General features: G+C 41.3%; 1 protein-coding gene across 2 annotated transcripts in view; it reads left to right on the top strand.

Moving 5' to 3' along the window:
- Positions 1-444: 444 nt before the first annotated feature.
- The window catches only part of PALM2AKAP2 (PALM2 and AKAP2 fusion), a 496,857-nt gene continuing 481,780 nt past the window's right edge, over positions 445-15,521 (top strand). Inside the window, exon 1 of one of the 2 annotated variants that reach the window (XM_032635250.1) lies at positions 445-537. In XM_032635250.1, the coding sequence (XP_032491141.1) occupies positions 533-537 (5 nt within the window). In that variant the 5' untranslated portion in view covers positions 445-532. The remainder of the gene's footprint in view (positions 538-15,521) is intronic. The other variant, XM_032635254.1, reaches the window with a different exon arrangement.

Here is a 15,521-nt window from a genome sequence, read left to right as displayed (position 1 = left end):
GGGCAGTACTTGCTATTTGCAGAGGCCAGATGCTTCTTCCTCTTGCAACTTCCGAGCTGCAACCTTGCCAATGACTCAATCGTTTTCCTGCGCCCTGTGGGCTGTGCCACCCGCCGCAGCCGCGCACCTCCCCCTCCCACCGGTCCCCGGCGTCTCAGGGCCGCGCCGCCCGTCCCAGGGGAGCCGCCAGCGCACCTGGCGCCTCGGGCGCCGGGGCCCTGCGCGCTGGTGGCCACATCGCCCGGCGCGCAGCTGCCAGCGCGCTCCCTCCCCAAACACTTAAATGGAGTGGCTTGTCTAGTGCCCAGCGAACAACATTATCCAATTGCTTCCCGTTTTATTCGCAGGCTGGGAGCTGAGAGAGCCTGAGCTTTCGCTTTCAACCCTCAAGGGGAGGAGGGGGTTCGGGAGGGGAGGGGAGACGCTCCCGGCTCCACCTCGCGCGCCGCGCGACCAGAGCGCTCGGCTCCGGCAGAAGCGAGCAGCGCCGTAGAGCCCCGCAGCAGCGCGCCTGGCCGCCCGGAGCCCCGCGATGGAGTGAGTATCCCGCGCAGCGCGCTCTGTTCGCTGCCTTCCCCTCCGTATGTTGCTATGGCGACCGAGGCAGCAGGCTGACCCCGGCTCCGGTCCCGGATGAGTGTTTAATTTCAGTCCGGTGTGTACGCCTGGCGTTTCCATAGCAGCAGCCGCGGTGGCAGGAGCCAAGGGGTAGGAGCCCCGGGATGCGTGGTTTTGGCCGCTGCCCCTTGGCCAGCAGGGCCTCGGGAGGGGACGATGTTGCTAAGGAGAGAGGCACGTTCTAGGCTTCCCCGTCCCTGCCTCAAGCTTCCGCTACTCAGGGAGTTGACCGCAATAGACATTACTTCCGATTCCTAACCATGTCAGCGCTATTGGACTGCAGTTAAAAAAAAGAGTGGGGGGGGGGGTGTCACTGCGGATCAGAAGCAAATGTGGCTGGGTGTGAAGCGTGTAATGGAAGGATGATGAGTTAGTGGGTAATATGAGCCAGAGCTGCAATGCCCTGGCTACTAGAAACCATGAGGACCTCCAAATAATTGATTTGTTCCTGGGGTAATTGAGAAAAGAGACAGAACCCTAGGACTGGCAGCCGGGGGTTGAATTACAACGTTTGGTACGGTGGGCACCGCATGGGAGGGGTGGAGGAGAGGGCATGAAGGCAAGAGGGGCGTTAACCAGAAAAGACACAATAAAGGGCTCCCGTGCAGGTTCGGACTAGGGTTCCTCTCTCCTCTGCCTTTGCATCCCTGCGTTGCTTTTTGGTCACTCTCCCAGGTTGCTGCCGCAGCAAAGCCACTCTGACAGGCGACAGGCTCCAAGAAGGGTCATTTTGGGAGCCAGCTATTAGATACCTGCTCACTTGGTCAGCTTCTCCTCCTCCTTTCTCTTCCCACGGATACTCCCTGACACTGACGCTGTATGAAATCATATTTCAGCCTGGAGATAATGCCGTGTTTTCAGGTATCAGGACTTTCATGCCAACCCCATAAACCCTAGATGCAGCTTTTATTCCCCCCCCATATCTGATTGTGTAGATGCAATTTAATCCTCCCCAACAAGACTACTAAAGCAAAAGTGAGAGATGGTGTGGCATTTTAGCATTGAGAAGTCGTAGCTTTCAACCTCTGCCTTGGCTGGTCCTAGTGCTATTGATTTCCTACACCAGTAATTTGATGTCTCTGAGCCTTAGTTTCCCTATTTATACAATGGAGATAAAGATGTTCCTTACTCATTTTTTTTTAATGTTTTAAAATTTTATTTATTTATTTTTATTTTTGGCTGTGTTGGGTCTTCGTTTCTGTGCGTGGGCTTTCTCTAGTTGTGGCGAGCGGGGGCCACTCTTCATTGCCGTGCGCGTGTCTCTCACTGTTGTGGCCTCTCTTGTTGCGGAGCACAAGCTCCAGATGCACAGGCTCAGTAGTTGCGGCTCACGGGCCTAGTTGCTCCGCGGCATGTGGGATCTTCCCAGACCAGGGCTCGACCCCGTGTCCCCTGCACTGGCAGGCAGATTCTCAACCACTGTGCCACCAGGGAAGCCCCCTTACTCATTTTTAAATGTTGAGAGGATCAGGTAATCTTTCTATCTCTTCTAAAGAGATTTGTAAATTGTAAGGTATGTACAAATTTAAGGAGCTAATGATTAAGGTTCCGGAGTCAGTTTGCTGGGTTTGAGTCCTTCTACACTTTGCTGCATGACGTCAGTCTGTCTGGGCCTCATTTCTGGAAACAGAAATAGTAATAATAACGGCTCTTTCATGTGATTTTTGTGAAGATTAAACCAGTTGATACATGCAAGGTTTTTGGGACAGAACCTAGCACAAACTAAACTCAATAACTAGCATCAATAGTCTATAAATAGTATCTATTATCTATTATTATTACTATGGTCTCCAGCATTTCCCATTGACATTTTATGGGGTCTCAGGTTGGCAGCAAGCTCTCTTTTTCTCAGACAATTGATACAGAAACTCAGTGCCCCAAGGGCAACTGAGAGTAGCACAATTCTTAAGATACCGTTGTAGGTGCAGAGACTCAACCAGAAGACACAGCAGGCTTGAGGAATACATAGCAGAAGCTGGCCAACTTGCCTCTGGCCCACTCCATTCCCATTCCTCATTGCCATTTTGATGTGGAAACTGTCTAAGAGATTGAATGTAGGTCTAATTATCCCGCTGTGTAAGGTTAAAGGGTACCCTGGTTGTTTGCTGGGGCAGTAATTTCCATCTTTACGATCTCACATTAATATTAATACTCTAATGTATAACCTATCTGCCAGACTTAGAGTGTGAGAGTTCAATAATTGTGTAACAGTGTATAGTATTTGTACGTTTACTTCCTCAGACCTTTCCTCTCCATCCCCTGCTAAGCTTTTATTTCAGGTGTGCCAGTCTCCCACCTGGAACTCCTTGTGAACAAAGGCCTTTGCCATCACACCCTTCTGCTCCCTCCACAGGATCCCAGTTGGTTCCTCAGCCAGCCTCCTTCTCCCCTAACGGACCTGGCCCTGGCTTTCCCATTCCCGTGTGACATTCCAAAGCCTTCCTCACCTTCCATTTAACCTCCTGAGTTTCCAACTGTCTATCTATTCTCTGTCCCACTCCCTTTGCTTCATTAATATAGTTAGCTTTTTAACTCTTTCTATCCCCTTTCAGAATAGCACCTTTTTCTGTCCTACCTTGAAATTTCCCATATGCCACATCCTGTTCTTCCCCTCAATCTAAACCCTCCCCAAATCTTATCCTAGATAGGACACTCCTTAAATGTGCGTGGGTTAGGGACTCAATTCTCCTTACTTACTCTGTCCAGCTTATGTTTATGAAAAAATTAAAAGGGAATAAAATTCACTTCCTTCTTTAATTTTTTTCATGTAACCAACAAGTGTTTGTGGAGGTTAGCACTGGTCAAGAAAACAGTCATGATTCTCATCACCTGGAGTTCGTAGTCTAATGAAGGGATAGATGTTAAACCAGTAAACACAAGTGAATCTATAAATACATAGTGCAATAAATGCCATGGAAGGAAAAAACACAGAGAAAATGACAGAAAAGGGATATAGGTTAGATTAAGGTGTCAGCAAAGCCCCGCTGAGGAACTGAGTTCTAATGTGACATCTAAAGGTTGAGTAGGAGTTGGCTAGGTAAGAAGTAGAGGGAAGAAGCACTCTGGACTGAGACTGCAGCATGTGCTAAAGCCCTGAGGCAGGAGAGTTGGAAGAACTGGAGGAAGGGAGGTGTGGCTGGAGTTTTGGCAGTGAGGGGATGGTGGTTCAGAGATGGCTAAGTGCATGGAGCCACCAAAGAGCTTTCTGCACCTTTCCTTCTGCAGGTATTTAAAATGAATGTGTCATAGCCAAGCGTGACATTATCAGTTTAAAAAGCCAGACTGTTGTGTGCCAATATCTGATCATTTTGAATAAGCCAACATCACTAATTTAAAATGACACTGAGTTAAAATAAAAACACAATCATTTATTCCTGAGAATGTTTGGTTATAATAAAACAAGAGCGTCTTACTTAAAATGAGGAAAAAAATCTAGATCACAAGCCAAGAGGGTCCTAGGTGATTGTAGTTGGCTACCCTCCTTGTTGGGTTGAGTGAGAGCGTATGTTTGTGAGCATGAACTGTAGTACGTGCAGTTACTAACTTGATACCACACCTAAAGACTTTGCCAGACACTTCTCTAGAACAGGCTGGGAGCCAAAAAGCAAAGAGAACATAGCATGGGAACTCTTTAAATTGTAGAGTGTGTCCAATTTAGACTTGATTGATTCCTTAATTCTGACAGCTGAGGAAATGAGAGAGTATCACTTAGCCTTCCATTTACCATTTGTTGCAGTTATATCGTGAGTTTTACATTTTCAAAGTTTTTAACATTTGCAGTTTTGAACTGTAAACATAATTCTCACAGTTCATTCAAGCGAGGGCCCTGTATGTGCTAGGCACTGTTCTAAGCACTGAGATTACAGCAGTGAACAAATCTGAAACAGGTCCTGTCCTCACAGAGCTTCTATTTAGTAGTGGAGAACATATTTTATATATATATGTTAATGCCAGGAAGTGATAAGTGTTAAGAATAAAAGTAAAACCCAGTGGGACACTGGAGGGTGATGAGAGAGGGTTACTTTTTTTTAAAAATTGAAGTACAGTTGATTTATACTGTTGTGTGAATTGCTGTATAGCAAAGTGACTCAGTTATATATATATATATATATTCTTTTCAATATTCTTTTCCATTATGTTTTATCACAGGACACTGAATATAGTTCCCTGTGCTATACAGCAGGACCTTGTTGTTTATCCATTCTGTATATAATAGTTTGCATTTGCTAACCCCAAACTCCCAATCCATCCTTTCCCACCCCCAAGGGAGGGTTACTTTTGATAGAGTAGTCAGGAAACACGTTTCTGAGTTGGTGAGTTTGAGAGTTTGGATAAAGACTTGATCAAACTGAGAGGGTGACCCATTGCAGAAGAAGAGCAGTTGCAAAGGTCCTGAGGCAGGAATATGCTTTGTGGGCTTAGTTTTCATCTTGGATCTAAAGGGAGTCCAGGTCACCACCAGCCCTTTCACCAATGGCCCCCTCTTTCCTGAGCATTTTGTGTTGATTTTGTGTTCAGTTTGAAGGTTTTGTTTTCAAGAGGAGCCCAAGGATGTTATATTCTGAATGCCTTTCTGTTGCTTTTATGAACAAACAAATTGAATGTGTATAAAAGTATAGACTTATGTCCCCCACCCCCCACATAATTCCATAAGACATTGTTGCATCGTGTTCCAGCCTTGACTGTTGCTCTGGTCTGAAGCTAGCCTAATTAATTCCTCTGGCAATTTTTTTTGCCTTGATGCGGATAGAATTATTTTTAAACATCAAAGTTTAGCAACTTTTTTGTGATATTTCTCACTGTAAGTCATTGTGTCAGTTTTTCCTGGAAAATGGTATGTTCCTTTGAACTGAAGATTCATATTTTCCTTTATTTTTTATAAAGGTATTTTCTTCCTGGCCTTCAATTAAGAATTTTTTTTTTTTTATCTGCTACAGGTACATCTATTACTCACTCCCCCACCATAACTATTTTGAATTGTTTTCATTTTTTCCTGACTTTTCCATGAGCTCTTGTTACATTTTAAAATCTATCCCCTAGGTAGCTCTTTCTTGGCAGTATTTGTTTAGTCCTTGCTCATTCTAATGTAGCTTTCACTTCTGTAATGGTTTTGTTGTTATTTATTTTTGTTGAAAACAAATCTTCAATTTATTTTCTAACTCTGCCAGTTCATTTTGCACTGATTTTTTAAAGGGTTTATATTTTCCTTAATTTCTTTGAACGTGTGGAGAAGAGTTTATCTGAAAATGTCACTGATTTCTTGTGTCATTTTTCTGAAACATATTTATCTGCCTTTTGCTTGTAAACCTCTCCTCTCCTTTTTAAAAGTAATAGTTACGTATATAGAATCCGTGCATGTTGACAACTTTGCATTTATTACTCATTTCCAAATGGAGGTAATTCTAGCCAAAACTGCTATTTGCTCAAGAGTAAGTGACAAGGATAAGGGCAGTGTTTGGGAAAGACAGTGACTTTTGATTAGATATTTTCTCTCATAAAAATTTCTTACAACTCTACAATGTCTTCTGCTCTAAAAATACCTCATAATGAGTGAGCAGATCACTCAGACAGGTCAGACATCCCAGCTCACTTTGTGTGTGTGGTGAGGGTGGGGGGTGGGGGGGGAGACAGACAGCTACTTGGTGCTTATTTATCACTACGTAGTTGACTCTGTTTAGCATTCCAAACAAAGGGGAGGGGGCAATTCATCTGCAAAGGTAATTGTTATTCTCTTCTCTTTCCCACATCTCTTGCCTCTAGACTAGTTATCTATGTTTAGTGTTTAAGTTTTCAAGCTTTCATAGATAATGAAGATAGAAGGCTCTCTGTCACTTCCTGCACCACTCTGGTGAGGAACCAGCCCCTCCACACAGATGTTCCCCATGTCCCCCATGTCACTTGCCCATGCCACGCCCCACCATTGCAACCCTGGGCCTCTCTGAACGTTCTCCTTACTTATAGAGAAATTTGAAAACCTACTGAGATGTGTAGAGGTATAGATCACCTTTTAGGGTTGTCCATTGATTTAATAAAACTTATACTCTTTTTGGCAGATAATTCTTATAGTCTGTGATTTGAGAATCTTAGCTCTTTGCTAGTATCAATTTTTCTTTCCAATTTTTCATTCTTTTAGTTCATTTCAGCAGGTTTCAGGGAGATAGAGAGAAAACTTGCCTTTACCGTATCTTTGAGTGAATGAATCAATGAATCTTGTGCTCCTATGAAAATAATGTTAGGAACTGCCAGATGTCATTGTTACTGGAAAATTCGTTGTTATACACATCTTTTTTCAATCAGTTCTTAGGAATGTGTATGGCAAAATAAGTTCATGAATAAGATTATAAGTACTTTGCAGTGGAAGAGTTTTGGAAAGGGTATGCATAGTGGTCAGTCGCTGTCTCACCCATCAAATCCGCTCTCTCCCCTTCCCCTACTGCTCTCTCTCTGCCCGAGGAGGCTGGCCCCTGTGTCTGCATCAACTAGGCTCTCTTGCCCTTTGGCTTCCTGTTGGGTTGGATCAAGGGGAGGCGCCAGCAGGAGACCCAAGGGTGGAAAGAAAGTGAGGTCAGAACATTTATTGTATCACCTCCTTTCTTGCAGGGGAGTGGGTTGGCAGTGGCTGCGTTCCTTCCGTGAAGGCCACAGCCCCTGCCTGCAGCCTCATCCCACAGCTATAGCTCTAGTTCTCTCCTGGTGCTGAGAATCACTGTCCCCCTACCCCGCCCCCTGCCTTTGCTCCTTCAGGACAAGGTGTGTCAGTGGCTGGCCTCCCCACTTTGTTAGCCTCTGGTGCTTCACCATCTCCTTTGGTTTTTCTTTACTCTGACCATGTCTTTGTAAAGCAGTCCCTTTATTAAGCTCTCCTCAGTTATCCAGTTTGAGTGTGCCGTCTATTTTCAGCTGGGATTCTAACTCACAAAGGATAGAAGTGTTTGAAGTCTAACAAAAACACACTTCACATTACTGGTACGGAAACTGACAACTTTTCTTTGTCTACATATTCAGGTTATTGGAGCTCAAGACTCCAAAATATGAAATAGACGTTGACAATTGTTATGAACTTACAAAGGAGAAGCTTCAATTCCACAAGGAACCAAAGTGTTGGTTTGCTTCACATTGAAAATGTTGTTTTTCTTATTACTTATAATAAACATTCCCCATATTTGAATACTCAGAGGAAGAACAATCTCAGTTATGGAGAGGCTTAATTAGAATTTTGTTGTATTGAAAGAAATGAAATTTTATTTCTTCTCATTAGATGAAGGAACTTTACTAGTCAAAGTTCTGTTTTTGTGCATAGAACTTCATAGTATTTGACCTACTGTTGAAACATAAGTGATAATTTAACTAATCAATAGCGTATAAGTGAATGCTTCCTAAATTCTGCCAAATCAATAAAATCTGTCCCATCTTGCTTGTTCTTCTTCACAGATAGCACAAGAGCGTAAAATATAGGCTAATCAAAAGATATATTTTACAAATTCTGAATGAATGGGCTCTAAATTAAAGATATTACACTCCATCTATTTTTATAAGTATTTCATACTTAGAAAGTAAGTTGTTTAGACTGCTTATCTTGCTTTCAGTACTACCATTTCTCTGTCAATTATGTTCATTTATTCATTCGTTCAACTCATAATTATTAAGTACCTACTCTGTGCCTAGGTATTGTTCTAGGTCCCTGTGGTACGAAAATGAATATTTCATAGTTCCTGCCTTCACGGAGGCCACAGTCTATGAGGAAAAAGTAATTATGAGAAAGTGTGCTAAGTGTTATGCTAGGGGGAGGTTCGATGAGATACTATCTGAAGCACATAGCAAGGGGACAAGAGTCTAAATGAATCTAAGGAATTCAGAGATCCTACATGGGGCCAAAATCCAAGCCTGATTCTTAGCCCCTGAAATTAATTTAGCATAAAAACACTTTGTTTTTTAATGTCTGGGCTAGTCATCTTACAACTGCTTAAGTCACTTCCTAAAAAAATTAGCCAAGCCAATTCCAATATTAAAACTAGATTGAATAATTGATAGTCTTCAGATATTTTTGTTTGCACTGCTGAGCCTATGGCTGAGGTGCCCTTCAAGACCCTTCATGCTACAGAATCGTGGTAAACGTCTGCCCCCTTGAGGAATCAGAAACTCTGTTTTTCAGCCCTTGAGGAATCAGAAACTGTTTTCAGATGACCATGGGAGGAGGGTTCACTAAGGTAGCAAAGCAAAACAAAACAAAGAACAAAAGGCAAACAAATTGAAACAAACAAACAGGCAAAACACATGAAGATTTGCCAAGCACTGCCAAACCTTTTCGGATACTTGACTTGTTTTAGCCACCTTTGTTGAAATCATGTCCAAAGCCTCCAACTTTTGAAAAGCATTAAGATCTGCTGAAGTGTGGCTATGAGTCATACAGGGAAGTACTAAAGTTCCGTCTAGAAAGAATTTGAAAGTTCTCTATCCTTCCAGTGCTTTCCTTGTCTTCCAAGACAGAGGTATCCAGTTATTTAAAGTTGATGACACCAACAATAAAGCCTTATTTCCTCAGAGACTCACACTGTCCCCTGGGAATAGCATTAAAAGGCAAATCCTGATTCTGTGGATCTGGGGTGGGATTAGAGAGTCTACATTCCCAACAAGCTTCCTAGGAGATGATAATGATGCCACTGGTCTGGAGACCACACTTTGAGTAGCAGTGTTCACAACACACAAACACAGCACAGGGCTGTGTATAATGCAGGAAGTGAGGGTCTCGTCCTTTTACACTTCCTCCCCCCAGACAACCCTCCTGGTAGGGGATTGCTCCCATGAACAAGAGTTCAGCAATCTGTGAAACAGGCCAATCTACAGAGCAAAAGCCAGGCTCTTCATTTTAGTTGGCATAACTTGGCAGTTCCATGTAGATAAAGTCTTTATTTTTTGGACAGTCAGGGCAGGATAGGGGGTTGTGATAAAAGTGTCTAGGAGGTAAATAAATGTAATCTTTTTTTTAAAATACGAATTTGAAAAGTTTTGGGGTCATAAATAATTTAAAATCTAAAAGTATTTTTCTTTGGCCATTTCCTTAGTATTTAAGAAATAACTAGTGAATCTAATTACCTTAAGTATCTGCAGATCAGTAACATCTTGGTGTAAATGTCAAGTTATGATTCTATAAATATGATAGTCATGTTAATATGAATATGAATTGTTCAAACCAAGAAGCTTGTGCTATTATGTTTTCTGAAAAAGATCAACAAACTTAGGGATTCTTACTTTTGAAAGCCAGGGAAGAGTGATATATTTCATAAAGAATAATTTAAACATGTTAAGTTGGGTTTTCATTTATGTGAGGTGAGAATTATCCCCCAAACTCTTTCCTTGTTATGGGAGCTAAATATTCTAAGGACAGTACATATTTGAGAATTAAACTATGCAGAATAAAGTTTAGTTATGGGTTCTTGATTGCTTAATAAAATGGTGACTCTCCAAACCTAATTACATTTGCACGAATTAAAGCACAGTTCCTAATGGCTCTCTATTTGTCTTCCTCCAGCCTGTGTCAGCTGCACTATGTGCCTTCCTGTTAGTTTCACTCCAGGTCTTGAAATTAGAAGTGTTTGTTATATTATGTTGATGTGTATGTGGCTTCAGTGCAAGAGAAGTAGGAGTGTTATGCTCTGGAAAAACAAAGATTAGGAGTGTGTGTGTGTGTGTGTGTGTAACTCTCTTTTTAAGGCCTCCTTCTAAAATGTGTATTTGTGTCTTATTTTGATACTTTCCCTTTTCACCCATCCATCTTTACCTTGGGAATGATAAGGATTCCTAAGACCAAAACCCTCAGGCTGATGGAAAAGCTTTGGCCCTTGTCACCCACTGCCCAAATTTGCCTGCATCAGGAGGTTGGTCATCCTTGGGGGTATAGGCTGGCATCTTGCACTCCACAGCCACAGAGGCAGGGGCCGGATGCCTGTGCCCATCCTGGGCTCTGGCAGGGGTGGGGAGGTTAAAGGAGAAAGTGTGGGAGAGGGATTGGGGAGGGACTCAGACAATCTGTGATGTAGAAACATGTAGGGAGAAATCTACAGGGGATCCTTGGTGCCTGTTGGTTTCTTCAGTAAGGAAGGCTGCTTGGGTCATCTGCAGAGCAGGTCACTGGGAACTGCGGTCACTCTCAGTGCCTGGTAGCCCCTGCTTTTCTTCCTTGTTCCTGTCTCTGTACATCTCAGCTTGGGCTGAAAACCAAATGGGTCCTTCACGTAGTGCCCTGAAAGGGTGGGGAAATTGGTAGTTCACTGTGATATCTCTTTCCCAGTGAGAGGGACTCTGTCTAGCTGGGAAGTTCCCTTGGTGCTGAGCGGTGCAAGCCTGGGGAAGAGACAATGCAGACAAGATGAAGCTGCTCTTTCTTCCCTTTTGTTTGGCTATTTTTGTTCCACTTTGTTACTGAAGTTTCTTAAGTAGACTCCTGACCTCTCCCAGAGCTATTTGTGTTCATAGATAGCTAATTGTTGATCTTTGTTGGGAGACAGAGGCTCAGGTCTCCCATGCTTCTATATTGGTGACGTCACCCTGGAACCAAATGGAGCTCTATTCTGTTTCCAAAGCACACACCTGCCTCTCATCATGTCTAAGGCTGTATCCCTAGACCCTGACATTATAGGTGGTACTAAGATGCAGGTACCATGTAAGCATCAATAGCTAGGGGCCTGTGTTGATACTCTCAAAGCTCAGGTTGTCACTGCTTTTGATTCATAGAATAAAAGATCTGTAGGGTGGATAAGCATAAAGCAGAGATCAGAGGTAATATCATTACCTAATGTCTGCCTATACTGTAGTGGAAGCTTAGGTTTGCAATTGATGAAGGAAACTCACCTACACTTAGTTGATAAGCTTATGAATAGGTCTACATTTGGAGTCCTTTCCACCATTAAATGTTAGTTATTAGTGTTTGATAGATGCCCTTTATCAAAATCAGGATGTTATTTTCTTTCTCTAGAGTGCTGACAGTGTTTTTGTTGTTGTTGTTGTTTTTTAATGAACAGCTATTACATTTGTCAGATACTTTTTTCTACATCTAATGAGACAATCATATGGATTCCTTTTGCTAGTATTTTGTTGAGGTTTTTGCACCTATATTCATGACGGATATTGCTTGTAATTTTCTTTTCTTTTTTTTTTTACAATGGAATTCTTTTTTTTTTTTTTTTTTTTTTTCACGGTACGCAGACCTCTCACTGCTGTGGCCTCTCCCGTTGGGGAGCACAGGCTCCAGACGTGCAGGCTCAGCAGCCATGGCTCATGGGCCCAGCTGCTCCGCGGCATGTGGGATCTTCCCAGACCGGGGCACGAACCTGTGTCCCCTGAATCGGCAAGCGGACTCTCAACCACTGTGCCGCCAGGGAAGCCCCATGGAATTCTTATTTTTTAAAAAAATATTTATTTATTTGGCTGCACCAGTCTTAGTTGTGGCATGAGGGATCTTTAGTTGCGGCATGCAGGATCTAGTTCCCTGACTAGGGATCAAACCCGGGCCCCCTACATTAATCCCTAATTTTCTTTTCTTGTAATGCCCTTGTCAGGTTTTGGTGTCAGTGTTATGTTAACATCATAAAACTAGCAGGGCAGGGTGTCTTCCTCCTCTATTTTCTGGAAGAATTTATGAAGTACTAGTACTATTTCTTCCTTAAATTTTTGGTAGAATTCACTGGTGGAAGTTTTTGGGGTGAATTTTTCTTGATTGGAAGGCTTTAAATTACAAATTCCATTTCTTTTTCCTTTTTATTTTTTAATGAAGTTCTATTCTTTTTTTAAAAAATTTATTTATTTGATTTTTGACTGCGTTTGGTTTTTGTTGTTGCACACAGGCTTTCTCTAGTTGTGATGAGTGAGGTCTACTCTTTGTCGCAGTGCGTGGGCTCCTCCTTGCGGTAGCTTCTCTTGTTGCGGAGCGCGGGCTCTAGGCGCATGGGCTTCAGTAGTTGCGGCACGCAGGCTCAGTAGTTGTGGCTCGCGGGCTATAGAGCGCAGGCTCAGTAGTTATGGTGCATGGGCTTAGTTGCCCTGTGGCATGTGGGATCTTCCCAGACCAGGGCTTGAACCCATGTACCCTACATTGGCAGGCAGATTCTTAACCACTGCACCACCAGGGAAGTCCCACAAATTCCATTTCTTTGATAAATAAAGGACTATTCATATTTTAAATTTCTTTTTGTGTTATTGTCAGCAAGTTGCATTTTCCAAGGAATTTATCCATATCATCTAAGTCATTAAATCTATAGACATAAAGTCTCATAATATTCTCTTATGAACTTTTTTTGTACAATATATCCTTGTAGCTTATTTATTTTATGTATAATAGTTTGTACCTCTTAATTCCCTACTGCTTTCATGCCCCTCCCTCTTCCCTCTCCCCACTTGTTTGTGCTCTATATCAGTGTCTGTTTCTTTTTTGTTATAGTCACTAATTTATTTTATTTTTTAGATTCCACTTATAAGTCATGTAATATAGTATTTGTCTTTCTCTGCCTGAGTTATTTCACTTAACATAATACCCTCCCAAGTCCATCCATGTTGTTGCATATGGCAAAATTTCATTTTTTTTGTGGCTCTCATTATCTTTTTTGTTTGTTTGTTCTTTTTTTTTTTAAATTTTTTTCATTATCTGTTTAATGTGCCTAGGAATTTGTAGTGGTGTTGCTGATATCATTTGTGTTTTCTCTCTTTTTTCTTGATTAGGAAAAAAAAAAGAAAAATATCAATTTTGATAATTTTTTCAAAGTATCATCTTTTGGTTTATTGTGTTGTATATTGTTTGCTTTCCATTTCATTGATTTCCATTCCTTTTTAATTTCTTTTACGCTATGTGCTTTGAGTTTATTTTGTTCTTTTTCCAACATATTAAAATGAAAACTCCTTTTCTAATATAAATATTTTAAGTTAAAAATTTCCTCATAAACAGCTGCTTGCCACAAATTTGGACTTGCTCTATTTTCACTATCATTTAGTTTGAAATATTTTCTAATTACTCTGTGATTCCCTTTTTAGCTCATGAGATACCATTTAGTGTCATTTTCCTTCAGCCTGAAGAAATTCCTCTAGCAGGTTTTAATGTAATGTGTTTACACTGGTAACAAATTCTCCTGTGTTTTTATTTTAACTTCATTCTTTTTTTGTGGTACGCGGGCCTCTCACTGTTGTGGCCTCTCCCGTTGCGGAGCACAGGCTCCGGACGTGCAGGCTCAGCGGCCATGGCTCACGGGCCCAGCCGCTCTGCGGCATGTGGGATCTTCCCGGACCGGGGCACGAACCCGTGTCCCCCTGCATCAGCAGGCAGACTCTCAACCACTGCGCCACCAGGGAAGCCCCTTAACTTCATTTTTAAAGAACATTTTTGCTGGATATAGAATTCTAGGTTGACAGGGTTTTTTTTTTTCTTTTCTTCAGTACTTTAAAGATTTCCTTGTGTTGTCTCTTACTTGCAATATTTCTGTCAAGTCAGTCGTCATTTTTATCTTTGTTACCCTATATGTAATGTCATTTTTACTATGGTTGCTTTTAGGATTTTCTTTGGTTTTCAGTAGTTTGGTGATAGCGTGCCTAGATGTAATTTTCTTGTGATAGTTCCTATTTGGAGTTCTGGAGAGTTCTCAGTATGTAGTTTTTCAAATACTTTTCCAAACCCATTCTCTATTCTTTCGTTTTGGAACAACAGTTATTCACATAGTAGAGTGCTTGATGCTATCCCATAAGTCATTGAGACTCTGCTTATGTTTTTGCCCTTTTTAAATTTAAATAAATTTTTTATTTAAAAATAGGTTTAGATTTATATAAAAGTTTTAAAGATAGTTTAGAATTCATATATTTCCTCACCTAATTTCTTACATTGTTAACATCTTATATTACTAGTGTACATTTGTCACAACTAAAGGACAAACATTGGGATATTATTATTATCTATACTCCATACTTGATAAAGATTTCACTAGTTTTCACCCCTAATATCCCCTTTCTGTTCCAAGATCCCACATTACGGTTAGTCATAATGTCTCCTTACCCTCCTCCATTCTAAACAGTTTCTCAGACTTTCTTTGTTTTTTTTTATCACCATGACAGTTTCAAGGGGTACTAGTCTTGTATTTTATAGAATTTATCCCAATTTAGTTTTGTCTCATGTTTTTCTCATGGTTAGAGTGGGATTATGGCTTTTTGGAGGAAGACTACAGAGGTGAAGTGCCAGTCTCATCACATCGTCTCAGGGGTATGAACAATCAACATGACTCATCAGTGATGATGTTAACCTTGGTCACCTGGCCGAGGTAGTGTTTGTCAAGTTTCTTCTTTGTAAATTTACTTTTCTACCTTTTCCAAGGTGTAGGGAGTTAAGCTCCACCTCCTTGAGGGAGGGGTATCTGGATAATTTATTTGGAATTCTTCTATCGGGAGGCTTATCCTTTCCCCACCATTTATTTATTTATTCAATCATTTATACATACAAGCATGGATATTTATTTCATACTTTAGGTTATTATCCAATGCTATGTTATTATTTTGTTCAAATTTTTCTGTTTTTGTTATTGGGATCTTTCTTAGGTTGACTATGATATGCCTAAATATAGTTTTCTTGATATTTCTTCTGAAGGGTTTGGGACTCCCAGCATATATATTTTCCTACCGCATTCTTTATCCTCTTCTTCTAGGACCCCGATTATCCATATTTTAGAGTGCTTGGTATTGTCCCATGAGTCATTGATCATGGTTTTCTAAATCTTTTTCTTTGTATCTTTCTTCCATTTTGATAATTTCTCTTGATCCACCTTCACATTCATTGTTTTTTCCCTGCATTGTCCAATTTGCTGTTAATCACATCCAGTGAATTTTAAAATTTCAGATATCTTCTTTTTCAGTTCCAGGCTTTGTTTTTGGTTCTT

The sequence above is a fragment of the Phocoena sinus genome, chromosome 6, assembly GCF_008692025.1.
Source record: "Phocoena sinus isolate mPhoSin1 chromosome 6, mPhoSin1.pri, whole genome shotgun sequence".
Classification (NCBI taxonomy): domain Eukaryota; kingdom Metazoa; phylum Chordata; class Mammalia; order Artiodactyla; family Phocoenidae; genus Phocoena; species Phocoena sinus.
The sequence above is the reverse complement of the archived record's forward strand: the minus strand, read 5'-3'. Positions and strand labels throughout refer to the sequence as shown.